This window comes from Boleophthalmus pectinirostris, unplaced genomic scaffold, assembly GCF_026225935.1.
Source record: "Boleophthalmus pectinirostris isolate CB_2022bp ecotype Guang Dong unplaced genomic scaffold, ASM2622593v1 HiC_scaffold_4, whole genome shotgun sequence".
NCBI lineage: Eukaryota > Metazoa > Chordata > Actinopteri > Gobiiformes > Gobiidae > Boleophthalmus > Boleophthalmus pectinirostris.
The window spans coordinates 34,573,710-34,598,709 of record NW_026571353.1 but is presented as its reverse complement, the minus strand read 5'-3'; the positions used below and the strand labels follow the sequence as shown (position 1 = coordinate 34,598,709).

Below are 25,000 nucleotides of genomic sequence, written 5' to 3'. Positions count from 1 at the left end.
AGCCTCTTTTCTTTCTCTCTGTCTGTGTCTCTTACTCTCTCTGTCTTTTTCTCCCTCTTTCTATCATATTTTCTCTCTCTCTTCGTCTCTCCATTCCTTTCTCTTGGTCTCTATATTTCTCTCTCTAGCCTCTTTTTTTTCTCTCTCTCTCTGTCTGTTTCTCTCTTTCTGCCTGTCACTCTCTCTTCCTTTTTCTCTCTCTCTATATATATCCTCTTTTCTCTCGCTCTCTTTGTCTCTTCATTCCTTTCTCTTGCTCTCTATATTTCTCTCTCTCTGTCCTCTTTTCTTTCTCTCTCTCTTTGACTTTCCATTCCTTTCTCTCTCTATATATATTTCTCTCTCTCTGTCATTTTTTCTCTCTCTCTCTCTCTTTGTCTCTCCATTCCTCTCTCCGTCTCTGTCTTGCTCTCTCTGTCTCTCTCTGTCTTTGTCTCTCCATTTTTCCTCTCTCTATCTCTATATTTCTCTCTCTCTCTATCGTTTTTTTCTCTCTTTCTCTGTCTGTTCATTCCTCTTTCTGTCTCTTGCTCTCTCTGTCTCTAAGTTTCTCTCTCTCTATCATCTTTTTCTCTCTCTCTTTCTCTCCATTCCACTCTGTCTGTCTCTGTCTGTTTCTTTTTCTCTCTATCCCTTTTCTCTCTCTGTCTCTCGGTCACTCACTTTCTCTTTTTCTCTCTGTTTCTCTCTTCATTTCTCTCTATGACTTTCTATATTTTTCTATACAACCCCCCCATCTCTACCTCTTTCTCCGTTTCTCTCTCACTCTTTCTCTTTCTCTCTCTCTGTCTGTATCCCTCTTTCTTTCTTAATTATGGCTTTTTAGATGTAATTTCATGCGGTCGAAGAAGCTAAAATGATCATGCAGTAAATCTCTCGGTGAAGTCGAAGTCTCTTTCTTTCGCCCTTTCTCTCTCTCCACTATCTCTCTCTCTCCTTTCCTTCTCTCTTTTCTGTCCTCCCTCTCCTCTGTCCCCCTCTCTCCACCTCTTCGCCCACTTTCTCTCTCTCAGTCCTCTCTCTCCTCTCCCTCTCCACCTCTTCTCCTGCTCCCTCTTTGTCTCTCTCTTCCCCTTTCTCTCCTCCCTTTCTCTCTCCCATTCTCTTTCTACCCCTCTCCCAATCTCTCTCTCCTTTCCCTCTCTCTTTTCAGTCCTCTGTGTCTCCTCTCTCCCGTCTCTCTCCACCTTTTCTCCAACTTTCTCTCTCTCTTCCTCTCTCTCAGTCCTCTCTTGCTCCACCTCTTCTCCCTTTCTGTCTCTCTCTCCCCTTCTCCCTCTCTCTCTATAGCTCTTATATTTCTCTCTCTCCACCTCTTCTCCCTCTCCCTCTTTCTTTCTGTCCCTTCCTCTCTCTCTACCTACCCCCTCTCTCTCTCTCTCTTTTGCCTCCTTCCTCTCTCTCCCTCTCTCTCCTCCCTGTCCACCTCTTCTCCCTTCTTCTCTTTCTCTCCCTCTTTCTCTCCCTTCATCTCGCTCTCCCATTCTTTCTCTCTCCCCCTCTCCTCTCTCTCTCCATCTCTTCTCCCTCTATATATCTCTCTCTCCCTATTTATCTCTTTCTCTCCCTTCCTCTCTCTCTCCCGCCTTTCTCTCTCTTTCTTCTCTCTCTCCCTCTACCTCTCCCTTCATCTCGCTCCCTCATTCTCCCTCTTCCCCCTCTCCTCTCTCTCTCCAACTCTTCTCCCTCTCCCTATATCTCTCTCCTTATTTATCTCTTTCTCTCTCCTCTCCACCTCTTCTCCCTTCTTCTCTTTCTCTCTCCCACTCTTCCCCCTCTCCTCTCTCTCTCCATCTCTTCTCCCTCTCCCTCTATATCTCTCTCTCCCTATTTATCTCTTTCTTCTCCCTCTCTTCTCCCTCTCCACCTCTTCTCCCTTCCTGTCTCTCTCCCTTCCTCTTTTTCCCTCTCTCTTTCCTATCCCTCTCCACATCTTCTCCCTCTCTCTCTATATATATTTCTCTCTTCCCATTTCTCTCCCTTCCTCTCTTCCATTCTCTCTCTCTACCCCTCTCCCACCTCTTTCTCCCTCTCTTTCCACCTCTTCTCCCACTCCCTCTATCACCCTCTTTCTCTCCCTTCCTCTCTCTCCCCTCTCACCACCTTTTCCGCTATATATTTCTCTCTCCCTCTTTCTCTCCCTTCCTCTCATCTCTCTCTTCACCTCTTCTCCCCACTCCCTCTATATAGCTCTCTCTCCCTCTTTCACTCCTTTCCTCTCTCTCCCATTCTCTCTCTCCACCTCTCCTCCCTCGCTATATCATTCTCTCTTCCTCTTTCTCTCCCTTCCTCTCGCCCTACCCCTCTCCTACCTCCTCTCTCTCTCTCTCTCTTTTCTGTCCTGTCTTCCCTCTCTCCACCTCTTCTCCCTCTATCTCTCTCCCTCTTTCTCTCTCCCACTCTCTTCACTCCACCTCTTCTCCTTCTCTCCTTCTCTTTCCTCTACCTCTTCTCCCCCTCCCTCTATCTCTCTCTTTTCCCCTTTTTCTCCTTTCTTCTCCTTCTCGCCTTTTCTCTCATCATTCTCTCTCTCTACCCCTCTCTCTCCCTCTCTCTTTCCTCTCCTCCTCCACCTCTTCGCCCCCTTCCTCTGTCTCTCTCTCTTTTCCTCTTTTTTCTCCTTTCTTCTCTCGTTCTCCCTTTCTCTTCTCCTTTCTCTCTCTCCCTCTCTCCCATTGTCTCACCACCTCTTCTCCCTCTCCCTCTTTCTCTCTCTACCCCTCTCCTCCCTCCTCTCTCTCTCTCTCTTTTCTGTCTCCTCTCCCACCTCTGTCTACCTCTTCTCCCTTCCTCTCTTTCCCTCTCTCTTTCCTATCCCTCTCCACATCTTCTCCCTCTCTCTGTATATCTCTCTCTGTCTTCCCCTTTCTCTCCCTTCCTCTCTTCCATTCTCTCTCTCTACCCCTCTCCCACCTCTTTCTCCCTCTCTCTCCACTTCTTCTCCCTCTCTCGCTCTCTCTCCCCCACTCTCTTCCCCTTTCTTTCTTTTACTCCCTTCCTCTCTCCCATTCTCTCTCTCTACCTCTTCCCCCTCTCCCTCTCTATATCTCTCTCTCCCTCTTTTCTTTCTGTCCCTTCCTCTCTCTCTCTCTACCCCTTTTCCTGCCTCCTCTCTCTCTCTCTCTCTCTCTTTTCTCTCCTCTCTCTCCACTTCTTCTCCCTTCTTCTCTCTCTCCCCCTCCCTCTCTCTCTCTCCGACTCTTCTCCCTCTCCCTCTGTATCTCTCTCCTTATTTATCTCTTTCTCTCCCTTCCTCTCTCTCTCTCCTCTCCTTCTCCATTCCTGTCTCTCTCCCTTCCTCTCTTTCCCTCTCTCTTTCCTATCCCTCTCCACATCTTCTCCCTCTCTCTGTATATCTCTCTCTCTTCCCCTTTCTCTCCCCTCCTCTCTTCCATTCTCTCTCTACTCCTCTTGCACCTCTCTCCCCCTCCTCCCCTCCTTCTCTCTCTCTTTATCAGTTTCATATATCTCTCCGTTGCTGCGTTGTTCCCTTCTTCTTCTCCTTCTTCTTCTTCTTCTTCTTCTTCGTACAGTAGATGAGTGAGTCTCCGTTGCGTCTCCGGGGACAATCCAATAACACGACCAAATCTCAGGGACCATCTATTCAAGATATTTATTTTAATACCAAACTCTTTCCTCTCTCATATCCTACACGCTCTTAATCACACTCTCGGCACACGTTCGGCGGCTCTTGTGTAATAGCCGCAGCTGCCCCGGGGCGGACGGAGGCGGACGGAGGCGGACGTTCTGCGCCGACGACGGGAAGATTAAAAACTCGACGCAGGCGGTTTCACGACAGAGACGGAAGCAAACGGACACGTGGACTTTGCTTTTCTCCGTGGAAATGTTATTGTTGCTTTGTCTGGAATGTTTCACAGTGTGGCATTAAACCTTTCTATCGTCACGGAGACCAAACCAGAACAAGTTACGGGTCAGATCTGTGTCAGAACGCCCGTGTTTTTAGGTGTTTTTGAGCTATAAAGCCACTTGTAATTGAATAAATGTAAGACAGCGCTGTTTGTTGTCACACTGTGGAACATTCCAAGCACAGCAGTGACGTATCCATAGAAACAAGCAGGTGAAGGACAGAATATTAGAATCTTGCCGTCCCTCTCTGTTACTTTGTGCTCTATTTTGTATGTTAAAAAAATCCCCCTCTTAATACAGAGTCTGGCTCCAAATTCTCTGGTGTAACCGTGTTAGTATCGGGAGTTTCATCTGAGTGGAGCCGAACGCCGCGGGTGACGTCACGTTCTCTTAGTCCACTTTTTTTATGTTGCATCACCAATTAAGAAAATAAAATTGGAGAACAAAGTAAGTACAGAGCATAGACTGTATAAAGAAGTGGAGAAGCGAGTGTGACGTCGCCCACAGCGTTCAGCTCATGGATCTATAATAGTGAGTAAGTAAGTCTTTATTTATAGAGCGCTTTTCACAGACGTTTTTGTCACAAAGACGCTTTACAGAGCATTATTCAGCATTATTCATTCACTCTACACCTGGTGATGGTAAACTACTGTTGTAGCCACAGCTGCCCTGGGGCACACTGACAGAAGCAAGGCTGCCAATCGGCGCCATCGGCCCCTTCGACCACCACCATCACTCACGCACACACCACTTTCATACTAGGCAATGTGGATGAAGTGTCTTGCCTAAGGACACAACGACAGTTATTGCCACTTGCGCCCCCCTGTGGCATCTGATTTTCCCAGTGTCTCTCATCCAAGAACTAACCAGGCCCGGCCCTGCTAACCTTCTGAGATCGGACGGGATCAGGCTTTGACAAGCCGGTATGGCCACAATAAAAACTGGACAAGGCATTCTCCCTCTTTCCTGACTCGAGACAGACTAGTGGCCGCTCCAGGTACTGCAGCTCCCGCGACCTTGAGCCCAGAAAGAATTCTCCCATAGAAGCACAATGTATTTTTTGGAAATTCAAACTGCCCGTGTTCGGCTGACAGGGCATCAACAACTTTCAGAAAAGTTGGATTATTTTCTATTTTCAACATAAACTTAAAAAAAATAAAATAAAAATCCTCAAAGCGCCTAAAATTTAACTTTGTAAGACTTAACCTCAGTCCAGTCTGAGCCCACACTCGCTCCGCTCGGGGAATGAAGGCGTCTGATTGGTCCGTTATGGAACAAAATAGTGAAATGAAAACTTCAGGATCATGTAGAGCGAGTTAATACGAACATTTTAAAGGGCCCATCTCATGCAAAATAACTCTTTTCACATTGTATCTTCTGCACAATTTGGGTTTTGGAACATCCATTACACAATAGTTCTGAAATCTTACTGATTTCTTGGAGACAGTCACAGACCAGGAACTATGAAAGGCCGACTATTGCTCATCCCCGCCCGTCCTGAGAAAGTACAGGCTCCGCCCTCCAAACGTGACATAGGCTCTGAGTGAGCCGCCCTTCCTCCGCCATCTCAGGGAGGGAGGGGGAGACAGACGTGCGCCCTGATAGCGGCAGGAATAAACTTTTATTCATCATGGTGATACAGCGCGTTCAGCTGCATGTGTTGGACCTGGAACGATGACTTTGAGGTGCTCAAAGCGCAAGCACCGCGTCGACATCAGCTGAACATTACTGATTGGTAAAGTATTAATAAACACTAGTAGATAAACTTATTATATCATGTTCACTGCAGTCAGGGTGGAGACGGGGCGGAGGTCGTGGAGCGCGGGACGGGGGCGGGTTTGAAGCATTTTCTGCTACGTCCAACGCGTCATAGGTGTATCTGCCGCGTCATTGTTGTAGCAGCTTTAGTTTGTTGTCACGTGGGAGGGTGGCAGAAATACACTGCAATTTGTTTAAAAAAAAACGCAGAATCAATCTAAAAACCACTTCGGCGATATTTACAAGGCCCACACATCACTCTGAGAAGGTAGAAAGCTCTGAAAAGTTGATTTTGCGTGAGATGGGCCCTTTAAGACCAAAATGATGAGGCTCACGGCAGCGGGTACGGAGAGAGGAGCCACGATATTCCAGCGCAAGTCAATGGGAGCCAGAGTCAGAAGGAGCCGGAAGAGCCTCCTGGAGCACTTCCTTTTTAGAACGCGACGCCTTTTTAGAGCATTTATGTCCATTCATATATGCGGTGTGTTGTACAGAGCAGTGGTCAGTGCTGGTGATGTGAAAATGGGAGATGATCAACAATTAGGCGTTTGGAAATAAGCGAATCACAACCAATACTGCTTTTGAGTGAGTAATTGGTGAGAGGAAACGATTATAACATGGTTTAAAGCTCTGAGAAGTAAATTTTTCAGAATAGGTCTGATTTAAATTTAATACTACGCGGAACAAATCGCTCTAACTGACTTCAATAAGTGAACGTAAATGGAGCTGGCAGTCGGGTTTGAACTCCTTTCACTCGCTGGCACTGGCAATTTGAACAAACATAAACATTCAAAGTTCACATTTTAAACACGTCCACGAGAACTGACAAAAAGACTGAAATGCGAACGGAGTCTGACAAACGAAAACAAGAATCACGTTTCAGAACATGTTTGCGCAGAGATAAACTACAACTTCAGCAGGTTTTGTGGAGAATAAGACCACACGGAGACACAGGGAGGGCATCTGACACACTCTGCAGCCCCGTGAGTGACTTCCTTTAGCACGTTCCTGTCGTTTAGGACTAACGAATCGTACGTATTTTGTGCAGGATCCTGTCCGGAAACCCTCTGCACTGCTCCTGTGAAAACATGTGGATCAAACTGACCCTGGGAGAAGAGGCTGACAACCAGGAGCTGCGCTGTACAGAGGACGGAGGACGGAAGAAACTGCTGTCCAGATTCACCCTGCCCAACTGTGGTGAGAAGCACTTTACACTCATATACACTTTATATACACTCACTCTATACTAATATACACTATGTAAGGGATGCAACGATTCTGTTTTCCCACGATTCGATACAGATGTCGCAATATTGATTTTATTTTGAAACGTTTTAGACACGAAAAAGAAAATCTCATGTAATTTTTTTCTGCTAATGAGTATAATATAATAACGTGATATTAATGAAACTAGAAAAGCAGTCAGAGAGCGCAGACCTCCGCCAAGGACTACCCCCATTTTTTATATAAATTGCGATAAAATCAGTCTTCTGGATCAGATCCGGATCAGCCTTTGGAATATGAAAGAGGATCCCATTGTCCATCCCTGAGTCAAATTTCATGGGGTTTGGTCAATAATTAACCGAGATATTGAGAAACAAAATTTTTGACCCCATTTACCACAATGCTAACTAAAATTTCAAAGTGATCCAGAATCCAGGATTTCTTCCGGATCACCCCCAAAATAAAATCAGTTCTTCCTTTTCACATTTCCAACAAATCCTGAAAATTTCATCAAAATCGGTCCATAACTTTTTGAGTTATGTTGCTAACAGACAAACAAACAAACAAACAAACAAACAGACAAACGCCGGCAAAAATACTTGCATCAGCAGTGTGCAAAAATATTGATATATCTTACACGGGTAAAAAAAATTAAACATTTTTTATGCAGTCTGAGTTGCGTGTGAGTTAGTTGAAAGCGTCAGTCGGGTTCAGGTTGTTTGTACGTGGACTCATGCGTCCCTGGTTGCTGGTGTCACGGCGCCCCCTTTAGGAAACACCATTAATTAAGTCTTGATTTATACTTAGTGTAATGCAGATGTTTGTGTTGAAGTGTTCGCTGTATGTTTATCTAGAACATTTGAAAAATATATTGGCTGTGTTACTATTTTGACATAAGCTTGTGAGCCACATGAGGTTTGCGAGCCGCACAATGAGTATCCCTGTTGTATACAAGTACACACTATATATATGTAACAAGTGTTTGCTTATTACTTAGGTAATAAAAGTATAACGAATGTGTAATGATTGTAACTGTAATAACCATGTAGTAACTGTGTTATGACTATTATGTGTAATTAGCAAGGTTGAATGATCAGAAGATTCTAAGTGAGGCTACTGGAGGCAGGGGCAGTAAATTGAGACATGGGATTAGTGGAAAATGAATAAAATGTATTATACAGGAAGTAAGTGAGACAACAAAATATACAACAGCTGCAGCAACAAAAATCAAACAACTCAGTTAAATGTCCTTGCGAACTGGGTCTGGTTGCCCAGGGTGTGAACAGAGTCCAACTACTTTAAAGTCCAGTATTATTATTTGAGGTTGTAAGATGTCCATAAAGCGCGGTTGATTGAATAATTTCGTAGTGGAGGTAGCAGTTCAGTAGTGTTTTAGTGTATTGAAAGCACACGTGACAATGTTGCATACCGGGTCTGGTTCTTCAAGCTCTGTCCCCTGGCTCCTCTCCCACACAACTGAGGAGAGAGACGTCAGGGGACCTTATATACTCTGATTGGGGATGTGTGATTGGATAATTGGTGAAATGGGCGGTGTGATGGGTGGTGACAAATCATGTGGAGAGGGGAAAACCTGGGTTGGATCTGGATAAGGGAATTGAACTTTACCCTGGTTACATATACACTCACTTTATACTAGTACACACTATATATACACTCACTTTATACTAGTACACACTATATATACACTCACTTTATACTAGTACACACTAGAGCCCGAACGATAATATTGACCAACAGATATATCGGTCGGGCATATGGGCACCTGGAAACATATTGGCGATCGGCCGATATGTTTCCATGACACTGCGCATCAGTATTTATCTGTGGAGTCATTTGTCTGTGTGTGTGTCCGTACTGTCCCTGAACACACCACCAGAGTCACATGTGTTTGTTTACACCCGGAGACGTAGATCCATGTGCAGCACTTAGATTATATTCTTTTTTTTTTTATGGACAATTGGTTTTAGTCTGGATTAAAAGGACATTTATTAGTGCAGACTTGTGATGTGGGAGGAGCCTGTGTGACTGTTGGAAATATGTCGAATTTGAAGCTAGTTTTGGTTCTTTCTCATTGTTTAGCGATTAGCTGCTGTAGTGTTTTCTATTGGTCTATTGTAAAGTGACTATATTGACCGTATATTTGTTACTGGACCAGCATTGATATGTAAATCAGCTGTGTATTTTCTTTACTAGCTACTAGTGATGGGTCGGTCGCGAACGAAGCGGCTCTTAGAAGCAAACAACGGGATCCTTATTGGGAGCCGTGTTTTCTCTTTCTCTCTCTTTTTTTCTCTTCACGTCGTGCAGACTCGTGGTAGTTTGACAGCGGCAGCGGCTGAAAACGAAACTTTCATAAATCTGCGTGTGCATACGGTTTGGCTGTAGTTCAACATAAAATAAATGAACCAGGACTAATCTTGGGCTCGAGAGACGGAGAGAGATAAAGACACTCAGTCCTGGTTCAGTTCTGGTTTAGTCCTGTTTTACACATGGTTTAGATCTGTTTTAGTCCTGGTTTAGTCCTTTTTCAGTCCTGGTTCAATTCTGGTTTAGTCCTGCTTGCAACAAAACAATCTGAAGAGTCGCTTGGGAGCCGAAAGAGCCGGTTCTCTAAAAAGAACTGGAACATCCATCACTCGCTGCTAGAATGTGATGCAGAAATGACATTAGTCCAACCTACTGTCTGTAAATATGACGTAAAGAGTCAGAATATCAATAAATGTTGCCTAAATAAACCCAATTTAAAATCCACTAGAGCCAAACCTAAGTTTTTTTTAAACAATTCAAGATTTACAGTGAATTTTTACAGTATAATATAAACAATATATCTGCGATTATCAGCAGCTCCAACTCCCATTTTATCAGTATCATATCGGTCGGGCCCTAATACACACTATATATACACACACATACATTCCTGATTCTCTGACAATAAAACACAGTAAAATAACAATAAAATAATGATTAGTTGCAGACAGTACACAGCAAACTTATTTGACCCTAAGAGCTACTTAAACAGAATATCTGCAGGACACATTTACTCAAATAATAATTCAATATTCAAAGTAAATAAATAAAAAGTTTAATCTTCCTTAAATATCTTGCTTTTTCAAATTATTGTTTATAGTTTCAGCTCAGTGGTCTGTAAAAACGTTGACCAAAGCAGAATGGAAAACGGGGATAAGTACACACAGGAAACAGGAAATTAAACCCTCTCCGAAAATGTCCAAATATCGAGTCCAGGTCCAGTTCCGAGCAGGTTTATCCAGAGGGAGGCCAGCGTTTATGGAGCTTGTGTTCATTTTAATTTCCACAAATGTCACTGGAAAGGTTTTGGGAGAATAAAAGTCCCATAAAAAATGAACTAATTATCCCCGTGTCTCTGAGGAGTCTGACTGTGTGTAGAAACTGCTCACCTGAAGTGTGAAGGTGTGTGGAGTTTAGAAACACAGTGGAGCACTTTCTGTACCACCACATGACATCACAAGGTGGAAATCTGCCGGGTTTGTGTGTTAAACAATCCGTGTGTCATTCGTTCATTCGTTTTTCAATATAAAACCAAAAATAAGAAAACAAAAACAACTATTTTCTTCATTATTTGTCTCCAAAACCAAAATGAAAAAAACAGATAAAGGCCGTTTCCAGTTTACGCGACTACGTGACTGCGATGCTGGACTGAACCAGGACTGATCCAGGTTCGGGACCAGAGCGGGACCAGAGCGGGACCAGAGCGGGACCAGAGCGGGACCAGAGCGGGACCAGAGCGGGGTGGAGACCGGGACTGAGACCGGGACTGAGACCTGGACCAGACCGGGACCAGACCGGGACCAGAGTGGACTCTGAGCTTTGACTCCGAGCCTCTGTGGGGTCCGAGCCTCAGCTTCGAGCTCCAGCCCTGCTGTGGGCTCTGAGCCTTCGATCTGGTCCCGGTCTGGTCTTAGTCTCGTCTTGGTCCCGGTTTCAGTTCTGGTCTCAGTCCTGGTCTCAGTTCTGGTCTGGTCTTGGTCTCAGTCCTGGTCTGGTCCTGGTCTCAGTCCTGGTCTCAGTCCTGGTCTCAGTCCTGGTCTCACTTCTGGTCTGGTCCTGGTCTGGTCTTGGTCTCAGTCCTGGGCTCAGTTCTGGTCTCAGTCCTGGTCTCAGTCCTGGTCTCAGTTCTGGTCTGGTCTTGGTCTCAGTCCTGGTCTCAGTCCTGGTCTCAGTCCTGGTCTCACTTCATGTCTGGTCCTGGTCTGGTCTTGGTCTCAGTCCTGGGCTCAGTTCTGGTCTCAGTCCTGGGCTCAGTTCTGGTCTCAGTCCTGGTCTGGTCTTGGTCTCAGTCCTGGTCTCACTTCTGGTCTGGTCCTGGTCTGGTCTTGGTCTCAGTCCTGGGCTCAGTTCTGGTCTCAGTCCTGGTCTCAGTTCCTGGTCTCTGGTCTGGTCTTGGTCTCAGTCCTGGTCTCAGTCCTGGTCTCACTTCTGGTCTGGTCCTGGTCTGGTCTTGGTCTCAGTCCTGGGCTCAGTTCTGGTCTCAGTCCTGGGCTCAGTTCTGGTCTCAGTCCTGGTCTCAGTCTGGTCTCAGTTCTGGTCTGGTCTTGGTCTCAGTCCTGGTCTGGTCCTGGTCTCAGTCCTGGGCTCAGTCCTGGGCTCAGTCCTGGGCTCAGTCCTGGGCTCAGTCCTGGTCTCAGTCCTGGTCTCAGTCCCGCTCTGGTCCCGGTCTCAGTCCCGGACCTGGATCAATCCCGGACCTGGATCCGGCATCACAGTCACAGGAGTCACGTAAACGGGAAACGGCCGTTATCCGTTTTTTTCCATTTTTCATTTAAACACAAAATCGAAAACTGAAAAAACTGAATCGTGATCTGTTTTTTCCTTTTGATTTTGGAGACAAATAATGAAGAAAATAGAAAATAAAATGAATGACACACTATTTTAAACATGTGTGAATGAAACAAAACACAACTGCAGGTTGTGTTTTTGATGAAGTAACAACATTATAACACGACTTAAATGTCACAAGCGTCACATTTACGTCACGTCGGACCTTTACGACCTGTTTTTTTTTTTTTTTTTTGTATCTGTCCTTCAAACGTTTTATCGTCCACCAAATAAAATCTCGTTCCGTCGGCGCGTGTGTGGAGCTGGGGTGTATTTAAATTGCGTTTGTTGGTTGGACAAAAGGTGAGGTGGTGTTAGTTTGGCTCCAGCGCTCGTGTCTCTCGTAAACAAAGAGGTCCTCAAAATGTCCGCCGTCGAAATAGAACTTCTGACATCGTGAATCGCATGAAACGCACGTATACTAGACCAGAACTGAACCAGGATTAAATCAAAACTAGGACAGAACTGGTACGGGACAAAACCAAAACTAAAACGGAACTAAAGCAGGACTAGACCAGGACTGAGCCAGGAGTAAAACAGGACGAAAGCTTGATTAAACTAGAACTAAACCAGGTCTAAATCAGGACTAAATCAGGACTAAAACAGAAGTAAAACAGAAGTAAAAAAACTGGACTAAACCAGGACTGAACCAGGACTAAAACAGGACTAAACCAGGACTAGCCCAGGACTAGAACAATACTAAACCTGGACTAAACCAGGACTGAACCAGGACTAAAACAGGACTAAACCAGGACTAGCCCACGACTAGAACAATACTAAACCTGGACTAAACCAGGACTGAACCAGGACTAAAACAGTACTAAACCAGGACTAAAACAGGACTAAAACAGAACTAAACCAGGACTAGCCCGGGACTAGAACAAGACTAAACCTGGACTAGACCAGGGTTAAACCAGGACTAAACCAGGACTGAACCAGGACTAAAACAGAACTAAACCAGATCTCAACCTAATCCTGGTTTAGATCTGGTTTAGTTCTGTTTTAGTTTAGTAAATCAGGACTAACCAGAGCTAAACCAGGACTAGACCAGGACTAAACCAAGACTAAACCTGGACTAGAACAGGACTAGAACAAGATTAAACCTGGACTAGACCAGGGTTAAACCAGGACTAAACCAGTACTGAACCAGGACTAAAACAGAACTAAACCAGATCTAAACCAGGTTTAAATTAGGACTAACCAGGGCTAAACCAGGACTAACTACTAACTACTAGACCAGGACTAGAACAGAACTAAATCAAAACTAGAACAAGACTAGAACAGGACTAAACCAAAACTAAAACAGAACTAAAACAGGACTAAACAAGGACTAAACCAGGACTGAACCAGGACTGAACCAGGGTTAAACCAGGACTAAACTGGGTCTAAACTAGGACTAGATAACCAGGACACACCAGGACAAACAGACGTAAACCAGATCTAAACCAGGACTAAATCAGGACTAACCATGGCTCACAAGAAACAATTTTACCTAATATAGGGCCTTTATGAAAATATTAAATTATTATTTGGTTAGTGGACTGGTCACGATCCTGGACGTCCTGGACAAAGTTTAAATTGTTAAAAGAATTGCCGTCATATTTCCTCCGTTGCGTTCTGTCCTTTCGGGAGTCGTTCTTACGGTTTACGAGGCTCAGATCAGCCGCGGCGGCGACGGTACGACGTGTGAAATCCATTTGAAGGCAGGTGCGCACGCAGACCTCACCCCGTCACCCCCGTCACCCCCGTCACGCCGCGCCGTCCGCCGGGGGCAGCGCTCGGGGGGCTGAGGACGGCTCCGCGTGAAAGAGAGAGACGCCCGACCCTCGACCCCCCCCCCCCCCCCCCCCCCCCGACCTCAGACTCGGGCGCCGGGGCGAGGGGGTCGAAGATGAGGCGCGAGGGAGAGGAAGGGACGCCGCGCGCAGCAGAGCCTCTTGACGTGACGTGACGAGGCGCGCGGGACTTTTCATTTCCTCTTCTTTGTGCGGTTGCCGTGGGAACAGAGATGCACCTGTCGAGACGCTCACAAAGGGAGAAATCAGAAATGTGAACGAGGAGCCTGGGCGTGCGGGGGTTTAGTCAAGACGCAATGCCAGAGTTTACGTTCTTTTTTTTTTCTTTTCTTTTTTTTTTTTTTTTTTACAAATTTATTTATCCACATTTTCAGTTTAGAACAAACACTCCAAAAAACAAAAAAACAAAAACTACTACTACTACTACTACTAATAATAATAATAATAATTAAAATACTATGTAAGCTAGGGGTGTGCAAAAATATTGAAATATCGATATATCGCATCGCTTAATGTGATGATACAGTATCGATATGCTGTATTGATATAGCACCAAGAGTATTTTTGGTATATTTTACTAAATTATTTTGTTACAGCGCTACAGTTTTGTTGCTTGTATAGACGAAGGAAACTTTTTTATGCGACACATTTGACATTTTCACTGTTTTGATGATTAAAATGTTTGTGTTTCATATGAACTTTGCACAAAAAGTGGTGTAACAAAGACTTTTAGTATCACAGACACGATTTGGCCTTTATTTTTATTGAACCGTATCGAATCGATTTGAAATATATCGTATTGAATCGAAAGCTCACTGTATGGAGATATGTATCGTATCGTGGCCTGTGTATCGAGGTGTGTATCGTATCGGCAACTTCTTAATGATACCCTGCCCTAATGTAAGCGTAAAATAAATTTAAAAATGTATAAATTAAATAAACTAAATTAAATCAATCCAATCTGATGTATTTTATAAGAATGACTTTAATTCAAAATATGAAAAAGTACTTCATTTTGAACTGGTCCAGAGAGAGAACTACCATGCTAACCGTGCACTTCCTGATATAAGTCCCTTGAAAACAGTTTTGCTTAATTAAAGAAAATGTTCAAGATGCATTTTCTGGTGTCCTTCAATCGCTTTTTTTCCCATGGAGACGTTATTGCTTTGTCTGAAATGTTTCACAGTGTGGCATTAAACCTTTCTATCTTCATGGAAAACCAATACATGCATCACGAACTTTGGACTTCCGGTCATCGCGCAATACAAACTGGGATGGATCCTCAGAAAAAGTGAGCATCAGGTCACCATGTTTGTTTTCCCAGTGGGATGCGTCTATTGACAAAGTCGATCTTTTCAAGTCTTTTGAACCACATCGCTTTTGTTTCTGGTTCTGATATTGTCATATTTTAGTTTTGGGATTCAGACATCGTTAATTGTGTGGTTGTTGGATCCTAACAGAGGATAACGGCTCGAGAAATTTGTTTGCGAACTTCATAAATGCAAAAGGGAATCAGATGTGTGTGACTGCAAACCTCCGTTCAAACTGTTTCCCTTCTAACGGAATTGAAAAATTGTGAAAGGTGAAGGTGATGGGCAGGATTGATCCACAGGAAGGACCAAAAAGGAAAACTTTGACTGACTAAATCATCCCGAGTTTGCAGTGAACGTTTTGTATGTGGAGCGACGACAAAACAAAATCCCGATCCCTCGCTCAACCTTGGTTACGAATTTAAAAAGTCAACGCCAAAGCAAAAGGCAACAAACACCTTCCACTGCAAAGAGACCAAGACGTGATGCTGCTGTAAAACCACAAGAACAAGAAAGTGCAGCTCAGTCTGTTTGTCTTCTGCACCTCTCGTTAAACAAACGGGATCTCGCTTTGTTGTCGCTCCACATACAAAATGTTCACTGCAAACTCGGGATGATTTAGTCAGTCAAAGTTTACGTTTTTGGTCCTTCCTGTGGATCAAGGGTGTCAAACTCATTTTGGTCCGGGGGCCGTATCCATCCTACTTTGATCCCAAAGGGGCCGGATCAGAAAACTCATGTCATATAAACCCCAAAAATAACAATAAGCTCAAATATTTGTGCAGAGAAACACAAATCTATTACAAAAATCTTTTTTAATTGATGAACTCTTTCTTTTACAAAATATTATAATATTATGAACAACCTGAAACTTTAAGAAAAATACAATTTAAACACAATGTTTTAACATGAACTTGTATGTAAACAGGAATAAGTCAGTTTTTGTTGTAAAATCCTGCACTCGGCTCCACTTTTCTCATGTTGGACATTTTTCTGATGAGGGTGTCACGGTCAACAGTCAAAACGATCGTCCTTTAAGAGCGTTTGGAAAGAGACAAGTCTTCATTTGTGCTGCTCTGGTGGGAGGGGCCACGTACAGAGACGCTGGAGACGCTGCTGTGATAAACACCACAGAAAATTAACAAGATTTTAATAGAAAATATAATTACAATATTTTAGTAGAAAGTCAGCTGAGGGCCAGATTAAAGGTCTTGGAGGGCCGGATCTGGCCCCCGGGGCCTTATGTTTGACACCTGTGCTGTGGATCAATCCTGCCCATCGCCTTCAACTCTCACTATTTTTCATTTCTTTTGGGAAGGGAAACAGTTTTCACATAGATTCACACAGATCTGATTCCCTTTTGCATTTATGGAGTTCGCAAACGTCCGAAGCCCGTTTCTCGAGCCGTTTTCCGCTGTTAGGATCCAACAACCACACGATTACGATGTCCGAATCCCAAAACTAAAATATGACAATATCAGAACCAGAAACAAAAGCGATGTGGTTCAAAAGACTAGAAAAGATCGGTTTTGACAATAGACGCATCCCACTGGAAAATCAAAACATGCATCACATATCGAATTTCGGACTTCCGGTCATCGCGCAATGCACACTGGGAAGGATTTTCAGCGGTTTGATGCTCACTTTTTCGGAAAAATCCTTCCCAGCATGCACTGCGCGATGACCGGAAGTCCGAAATTCGTGACGCATGCATTGAATAAATGTAACGTAGAACCGTTTAAAGTCGAAGTGTGGACCATCCCAGACAAAGCAATAACATCTCCATGGAGACGGACCCTCCACTAGAAAAGTTACACAATGCACCTTTAAGCATGCACCGGTATCTTCTCGTTTCGGTCAAATCCGCGCGCTCGTGTTTGATTCACCGAGGAAACATTTATCGTGGTTTTAAACTGTAAACCTTCGCCTCTCATCGACACGTCTTCTTCCTCTGCTGAATATTTGATGCTGTTGTCTATTTTGGACTCATTCTATTCATAAACGGCTCATATTACTGCCTGCGCCGCTCAGAACCCGTGACCTCGCGTTAGCCGCCGTGTACTTTATGTTACTGTTTAAATATGTCTGATTACTGCCAAGAAAAACAGCCTCGGTTCGCTGGAAGAAATCATTTGTTATCTAAGAAATGTTTTTGTAATTTTTCACAGCGTCGTGCACTTGCTCCGGTTGTTGGTCGTCGTTTTGCTTTGCCTTTAATGTTCCATGATGTGACATTAGACGCGTCCATTTAGCTTTTATTCATTACTCTCGGTGAACAGCGTCGCCTCTCCACAGATCTGAGCTGTAATGTAGTCTTTAGTTGTCTTCCTTGAGGTAGACAGGTTTAATGTCTACAGTGGAACATTCTAAACAAAGCAACGGCGTCTGAATCTGTGTATCATTCGTTCATTCGTTTTTCAAAATAAAACCACAAATAAGAAAATGAAAAAAAAAACAACTATTTTTTTCATTATTTGTCTCCAAAACCAAAATGAAAAAATGGATAACGGATAATGATTCTGGGACCAGTTCTGGTCTCAATTCTGGTCTCAGTTCTGGTCTCAGTCCTGGTCTCAGTCCCGGTCTGGTCTCAGTCTCAGTTCTGGTCCATTCAGTCCGGTCTCAGGTCCTGGTTCAGTCCCGGTCTCAGTCCGGTCTCAGTCCCGGTCCTCAGTGGTCCGGTCTCAGTCCTGGTTTGGTCTCAGTTCTGGTCTCAGTCTCAGTCCTGGTCTTGTCCCGGTCTCAGTCCGGTCTCAGTCCAGTCCTGGTCTCAGTCCTCCTGGTCCCGTCTCAGTCCCAGTCCTGGTCCCGTCTCAGTCCCGGTCCCGGTCTCAGTCCTGTTTGGTCCCGGTCTCAGTCCGGTCTCAGTCTCAGTCTGGTCTCCCGGTCTCAGTCCTGGTCTCAGTCCCAGTCCTCAGGTCCTGGTCTCAGTCCGGTCCTGGTCCCGTCTCAGTTCGGTCTCTGGTCTCAGTTTGGTCTCAGTTCTGGTCTCAGTCTCAGTCCTGGTCTTTCCCGGTCCAGTCTCAGTCCCGGTCTCAGTCCCGGTCCTGGTCCCGGTCTCAGTCCCGGTCCTGGTCCCGGTCTCAGTCCCGGTCCCGGTCTCAGTCCTGGTTTGGTCCCGGTCTCAGTTCTGGTCTCAGTCTCAGTCCTGGTCTTGTCCCGGTCTCAGTCCTGGTCTCAGTCCTGGTCTCAGTCTCAGTCCTGGTCTTGTCCCGGTCTCAGTCCTGGTCTCAGTCCTGGTCTCAGTCCCGGTCTGGTCCCAGTCTCAGTCCCGGTCTGGTCCCGGTCTGGGCCTGGTCTCAGTCCTGGTCTGGTCCCGGTCTCAGTCCTGATCTCAGTCCTGATCTCAATTCCGGTCTCAGTCCTGGTCTTAGTCCCGGTCTTAGTCCTGGTCTTAGTACTGGTCTCAGTCCCAGTCTGGTCCCGGTCTGGTCCTCGTCTCAGTCCTGATCACTCGACATTCTACACAGGCGCACCTCTGGGCCCGTCCCGACTCAGTCCTGGTTTCTGGTTTAGTCCTGGTTTTTCAGTCCTGGTTCAGTCCCAGTCCTGGTTCCGGTTTTCAGTCCTGGTTCAGTCAGTCCTGGTTTAGTCCCTGGTTCATCCTGGTTCAGTCCTGGTTCAGTCCTGGTTCAGTCCTGGTTCAGTCGGGTATCACAGTTTAAGTCATGGAAACGGGACGGTTATTCGTTTTTTATTTTGGTTTTGGAGACAAATAATGAAAATAGTTTTTTTTTCTTTTTTTTTTCGTTTTTTCGTTTTTTGTTTTTTGTTTTATTTTGAAAAAATGTATGAACAAATGGATACATGGATTTTGGCTCCGTCACCTGCTTGTTACTTTGGATATATGTCACTCTGTCTGGAATGTTCCACAGTATGACTTTAATCATCAGCTCTACCTTACATTTGTTCAGTTACAGACGATTCTACAGCTCAAAAATACCCAGAAAAACTGAAATTCTGACTGTGAGCGGGGTCGCCTCTCCACAGATCTGACCTGTAACTTGGCCCGGTTTGGTCTCCATGACGATCGAAAGCTTTATTACCATACCGTGTAACATTCCAGACAGCGCGAACACACAAAAGTGGACAAAAGCGGCGTGTTCTTCACCAGAAATGAAAACACGAACCAAAAATCAAATCGTAATTTCAGTTCTTACAAATTTGTTTTAATAATTTGGCTTTCTAGTTTAGGTCGCATTTGCTAATAGACGAAAAATCCTGTTTAAATGTCCGTAGGAGCGCAGCATGGGCCCGCTAAACCATCTGACGCGGCGGAAAAAAATCAAATCATGTGCTGCTGTGGCGGTGGGCAGTCAGGAGCCCAACGCCGCGCTGGCCTGCAGGAAGCTAACAATGTCACTGATAAGTCCTATTGATCCCAGCCTCCATTAGCGCGCTATTTGTGTCGTTTGCACTCTTAGCCGAGGGCCCCCGGGGAGGTGGGCCGGGGACCCCCTACGCTCTGACATCTGAGGAGGGCACGAGGGGGTCGGGGGGGCCGGGACGTTACGCATATCGCCCCAGGCTGCAGGCACAAAAAGCAAAAAGAGCCTCAGAACTCACAAGATTTTGAATCCTGACAGCTGGAATTTTATGACTTTTAAATTTTTTCATGACAGTGTACATATGTCCTGAGAAGACATGCATTAAAAAAAAAAAGTGTGAAAGCTGAGTAATCCTGTATGTATTTTATAGTTAAAAATAAATAAATAAATAAATAAAGTATATTAAAAAAAGTTGAATAATCCTGTATGTATTTTATAGTTAAAAAATAAATAAATAAGTAAAAAAAAAAAGTTGAGGAACCCTGTTATGTATTTTATAGTTCAAAAAAAAATAAAAAAAAAGTGTAAAAAAAAAAAAAAAAAAAAAAAAAAGTTGAGTAATTCTTTATGTATTTTATAGTTAAAAAATAAATAAATAAATAAGTTTAAAAAAAAAGTTGAGGAATCCTGTATGTATTTTATAGTTCAAAAAAAAAAAAAAAAAAAAATGTAAAAAAAAAATTGAGTAATCATGTATGTATTTTATAGTTTAAAAATAAATAAATAAATAAATAAAATAAAATAAATAAAAATAAAAAGGTTTAAAAAAAAGTTCAGTTGTATGTGTTTTATAGTTCAGATAAATAAATAAATAAATAAAAGTAAAAAAGTGTAAAAAAAAAAAAAAAAGTTGAGTAATCCTTTATGTATTTTATAGTTTAAAAAAAAATAATAATAAAAATTTAAAAATGTGTTAAAAAAAAAAAAGTTGAGAATCCTGTATGTATTTTATAGTAAAAAAAAATAAATAATAAATTAAAAATTTAAAATGTGTTAAAACAAAAAAGTTGAGGAATACTGTATGTATTTTATAGTTCAAAAAAATAAAAAAAAATAAAAAATAAATAAATAAATAAAAATAAAAATAAGTGTAAAAAAAGTTGAGTAATCGTGTATGTATTTTATAGTTAAAATAAAATAAAAATAAAGCGTAAAAAATTGAGTAACCCTGTATGTACTTTATAGTTCCAAAAAAAAAAAAAAAAAAACCCCCAAAAAAAAACAATATTGCCTTACAGAGCCTAAAGGCCTATTCATACTTCATAAGAACATAAAAACTCGCCGAGAACAAAATGACTTTATTTTGTTTGGCCAGCTCCAGTTCGGCAGTTCTTGCGGCTTATTCTTTCCGACATCTTCGCTCTGATTGGTTATTTATGTGGCCGTGGTTTATCTGCTTCCTTACTGGTGCGTAGCAAGAAAAAAAAAGGATGGTTTTGAGTCACTTTTTAATTTATTTTTATGACAATGTACATATGTCAGGAGAATACATGGATTTAAAAAAAGAAAAAAAAAAGTGTAAAAAAGTTGAATCCTGTATGTATTTTATAGTTTAAAAAAAAAGAAAAAAAAAAGAAAAAAGATATTGCCTTACAGAGCCTAAACACGTATTCATACTTAATAAGAACATAAGTTATTTTGTTCCGTAGTTCTTGGGGCTTGTTCTCGACACTTCATCAGAACTTTCCGACGTCTTCGCTCTGATTGGTTATTTACGTGGCTTTATCTGCTTCTTTGCCGGTGCGGAGCAAGAAAAAAAAGGCTGGTTTTGAGTCACAGCTGGCGGAAACGGTGAGAAAATACAAACATCTATACGACACGACGCTCAATAAAGCGACGATAAAGACGCCAAATGGCAAGAAATTCATGGAGAGAGATCACACACATTTTAGGCTCGGACGAAAATCTGTGTAGAAAAGTCTGTGGGGTAATCTTCGGGACAAGTTTGCGAAAGCCAAAAGGCTGGAAAGAGCGGTCAAGCTGGAGGACGAAAAGAAATCCCCTCGCTGTATAACAGGGGCAGGGGAGTCCGGCAGCAGAACATCTTTAGAAGTATGAAATGTCAGAGCCCAAATAAACTAAAAATAAAAGTTCTTATGTTCTTATGAAGTATGAATAGGCCTTGTAACGGAGCCTAGAGTACATTCAGTATGTCATGTGCCAGGTTTTGATAGAAATGCTACTTTCCAGAATTTTTGAGTGACAGGAGCAGAGGATTAGGGATGGGCGTTTGATAAAATTTTCTTAATCAATTGTTGGGAGAATTAACAATTGATTTTTGATTAATCATTAACGTTTTTATATTAAAATTGTCATCATTATTATTACTATTAATATCACTAATCTGCATAAATAAACTCAACTTTATAACATATAAACCATAACCACTGTAGAACCACATCAGCCCATTTGAGATTATAATCTGTTTAATGCAGTTTACGTTTTAAAGAAAAAAACCTAAAACCACATGGCTCATTTGCATAAACTATAAACGCCAAAAAAAACAACAACAGCTCTTTCCTTGTGCACTGATGCGGTTCAGTTTCTGTCGGACTAAAGGACACGACTGTGTGTTGATGGTTCATGTTTTCAGAGATCAGACGTGTGCAGGTTTAGTGCCGCTTTTTATTTAACGTCATTTCACTCACTTTATTTACTTTATTTTTACTTCGTCACTTTATTTAGTCACTTTATTTATGTCGGTCACTTTATTTACGTCGGTCACTTTATTTACGTTGTGGTCACTTTTTCACTTTTTTATTTCGGTCACTTTATTTACGGTTCGGTCACTTTATTTACGTACGTTGGTCACTTTATTTACGGTCACTTTACTTTATTTTCGGTCACTTTATTTACGTTGTGGTCACTTCGGTCACTTTATTTACGTCGGTCACTTTATTTACGTCGTCACTTTATTACGGTCACTTTATGTTGGTCACAGTCACTTTATTTACGTTTGGTCACTTTATTTATTTACGTCGGTCACTTTATTTACTTTATTTATTGGTCACTTTATTTACGTTGGTCACTTATTTATGTCGGTCACTTTATTTACGTTGGTCACTTTATTTACACTTTATTTATGTCGGTCACTTTATTTACGTTCGGTCACTTTATTGGTCACTTTATTTACGTTGGTCACTTTATTTCACTTTATTTACGGTCACTTTATTTACGTCACTTTATTTACGGTCACTTTATTTACGTCGGTCACTTTATTTACGTTTCGGTCACTTTATTTACGTATTTACGGTCACTTTATTTACGTCGGTCACTTTATTTACGTCGTCACTTTTATTTATGTCGGTCACTTTATTTACGTTCGGTCACTTTATTTACGGTCACTTTATTTACGTCGGTCACTTTATTTATTTTACTTTATTTCACTTTATTTCGGTCACTTTATTTACGTCGGTCACTTTATTTATGTCGGTCACTTTATTTATGTCGTTCACTTTATTTACGTACGTTGGTCACTTTATTTACGTCGGTACGTTGGTCACTTTATTTACGTCGGTCACTTTATTTATGTCGGTCACTTTATTTACTTTCGGTCACTTTATTTACGTCGGTCACTTTATTTACGTCGGTCACTTTATTTATGTCGGTCACTTTATTTACGTTGGTCACTTTATTTACGTTGGTCACTTTATTTACGTCGGTCACTTTATTTATGTCGGTCACTTTATTTACGTTGGTCACTTTATACGTCGGTCACTTTATTTACGTCGGTCATTTTATTTACGTCGGTCATTTATTTATGTCGGTCACTATTATTTATTCGGTCACTTTATTTACGTTGGTCACTTTATTTACGTTTCACTTTATTTATGTTGTCACTTTATTTACGTCGGTCACTTATTTACGTTCACTTTATTTATTCGGTCACTTTATTTAGTATTTTACACGGTTGGTCATTTATTTACGCCGGTCACTTTATTTATGTTTCGCGTCACTTTATTTACGATTGGTCACTTTATATTTACGTCGGTCACTTTATTTACGTCGGTACTTTATTTACGTTCGGTCACTTTATTTATTTACGTTGGTCACTTTATTTACGTTGGTCACTTTATTTACGCCGGTCACTTTATTTACATTGGTCACTTTATTTACGTTGGTCACTTTATTTATGTTGGTCTCTTTATTTACATTGGTCACTTTATTTATATTGGCTGCTATTGTGATGAAAAGACTGAAAAGTGTTTGTCTTTTGGACGCGTGTGCACTCAACTTTATGCTGCAGTAACCGGGATACTGCGTTTACATGCACCATGACGACACCTGGATACTCAAAAAACCCGATCATACCCGGGACACTGAGCCCAAACGTGGGACTGTGAGGCCCCAACTCCAGTGTTTGTGTCAGACGCAGCCTCGTCTCCTTAACCTACATTCGGTTTGTCGATTAAAAATGAATGTGATTGACGGAATTCTTAATGATCAATTATTGATTAGTCGACTAATCATGCCCGTCCCTACAGAGAATGCACCTGCCATGTCCCCGGGCTCACACACAAACACCCTCCCTCCTGTCTGTGTGGACGGGTATCAAAAGTGAGGCCCCCGTGCAAATATTGTCTCTGAATAAATCTCGTTGGGTTATGAAAAGTACTGAAAATCAGATATTAATTGATGCAAAAACTAGTATTAAAAAAACAACGACTAAAAAGTCACATTCACAGGACAGAAATGAAGTGTTCCTGAATAACTTAAGGATGATCTTGAACAAGTATAAGACTAGTATACGCCCATGGACCACTATGGATCAAATGGTAATATAAAAGAATGTACTACAATTTAATCTTGAAAATCACATTCATATATTGTCTAAAAAAGTGTAAGTGTTCTATTTCTGAAGATCTTAAAGTTGTTGAGAAGCTGTTGGCATTTGAAACTTTTAACTTTGCATCGCTGGTCCCTTCCTCCGTCTGTTTATCACATTTACAGAGATAAAAAAAAAAAAAAAAAAAAAAAAAAAGGTTTCTGATGCGATAACTGAACGGAGATCCAAACCAGGATTAGACGTATCTGATTTCAGGTCGACCAAAGCTGTCAATCATCTCCCTGTTCCCTCTTAGATTTGATTATGAATTCTGTCCGTATACGGTGAAACACGTGAGCTACATGTACCACTGTGTCAGAAAAACTTACCTCCTATTTACACCAAAGCGTAACAGCGTCAGACAATCTACACCAGCAGAGTCATACGCGCTTCCATCGTCGTCCTGATGCTACGCAACGCTCAAATTAGGTTGGAGTTCTAATTTTGCAGCATGAACAAAGAGTCTCCAGGCTTTTTAGCAGGGACAAGACAGTAAATAAGCATGCAGTGTCAAAATAAATTTCCGATGCCCTTCCAAAATACATTCTCTAAAACCACTACAGTCACGTAAACACCGTGCGTCAGAGTCCTGCATGGGTCAGTTTTTGAAGACCCGCACCTGCCCGTAAACCCATGATTTTATCAAAGTTAAACTAACACCGGAAAACGGCTCGAGAATATGGTTTGTGAACTCCATAACTGCAAAAGGGAATCAGATCTGTGTGACTGCAAACCTTCGTTCAAACTGTTTCCCTTTCCAACGGAATTGAAAAATAGTGAAAGGTGAAGGCGATGGGCAGGATTGATCCACAGGAAGGACCAAAAAGGTAATCTTTGGCTGCCTGAATCATCCTGAGTTTGCAGTGAACATTTTGTATGTGGAGCGCCAACATAGCAAAATCCCGTTTGTTAATCGAGAGGAGCAGAAGACAAACAGACTGAGCTGCACTTTCTTGTTCTTGTGGTTTTACAGCACATCACGTCTTGGTCTCTTTGCAGTGGAAGGTGTTTCTTGGT

At 42.4% G+C, this 25,000-nt stretch overlaps 1 protein-coding gene across 1 annotated transcript in view; it reads left to right on the top strand.

The window, feature by feature from the left end:
• The window catches only part of ntrk2a (neurotrophic tyrosine kinase, receptor, type 2a), a 337,581-nt gene that overhangs the window by 27,329 nt on the left and 285,252 nt on the right, over window positions 1-25,000 (top strand). The window contains exon 5 of the mRNA XM_055161959.1: window positions 6,674-6,822. Coding sequence (XP_055017934.1) covers window positions 6,674-6,822 — 149 coding nt within the window. The remainder of the gene's footprint in view (window positions 1-6,673; window positions 6,823-25,000) is intronic.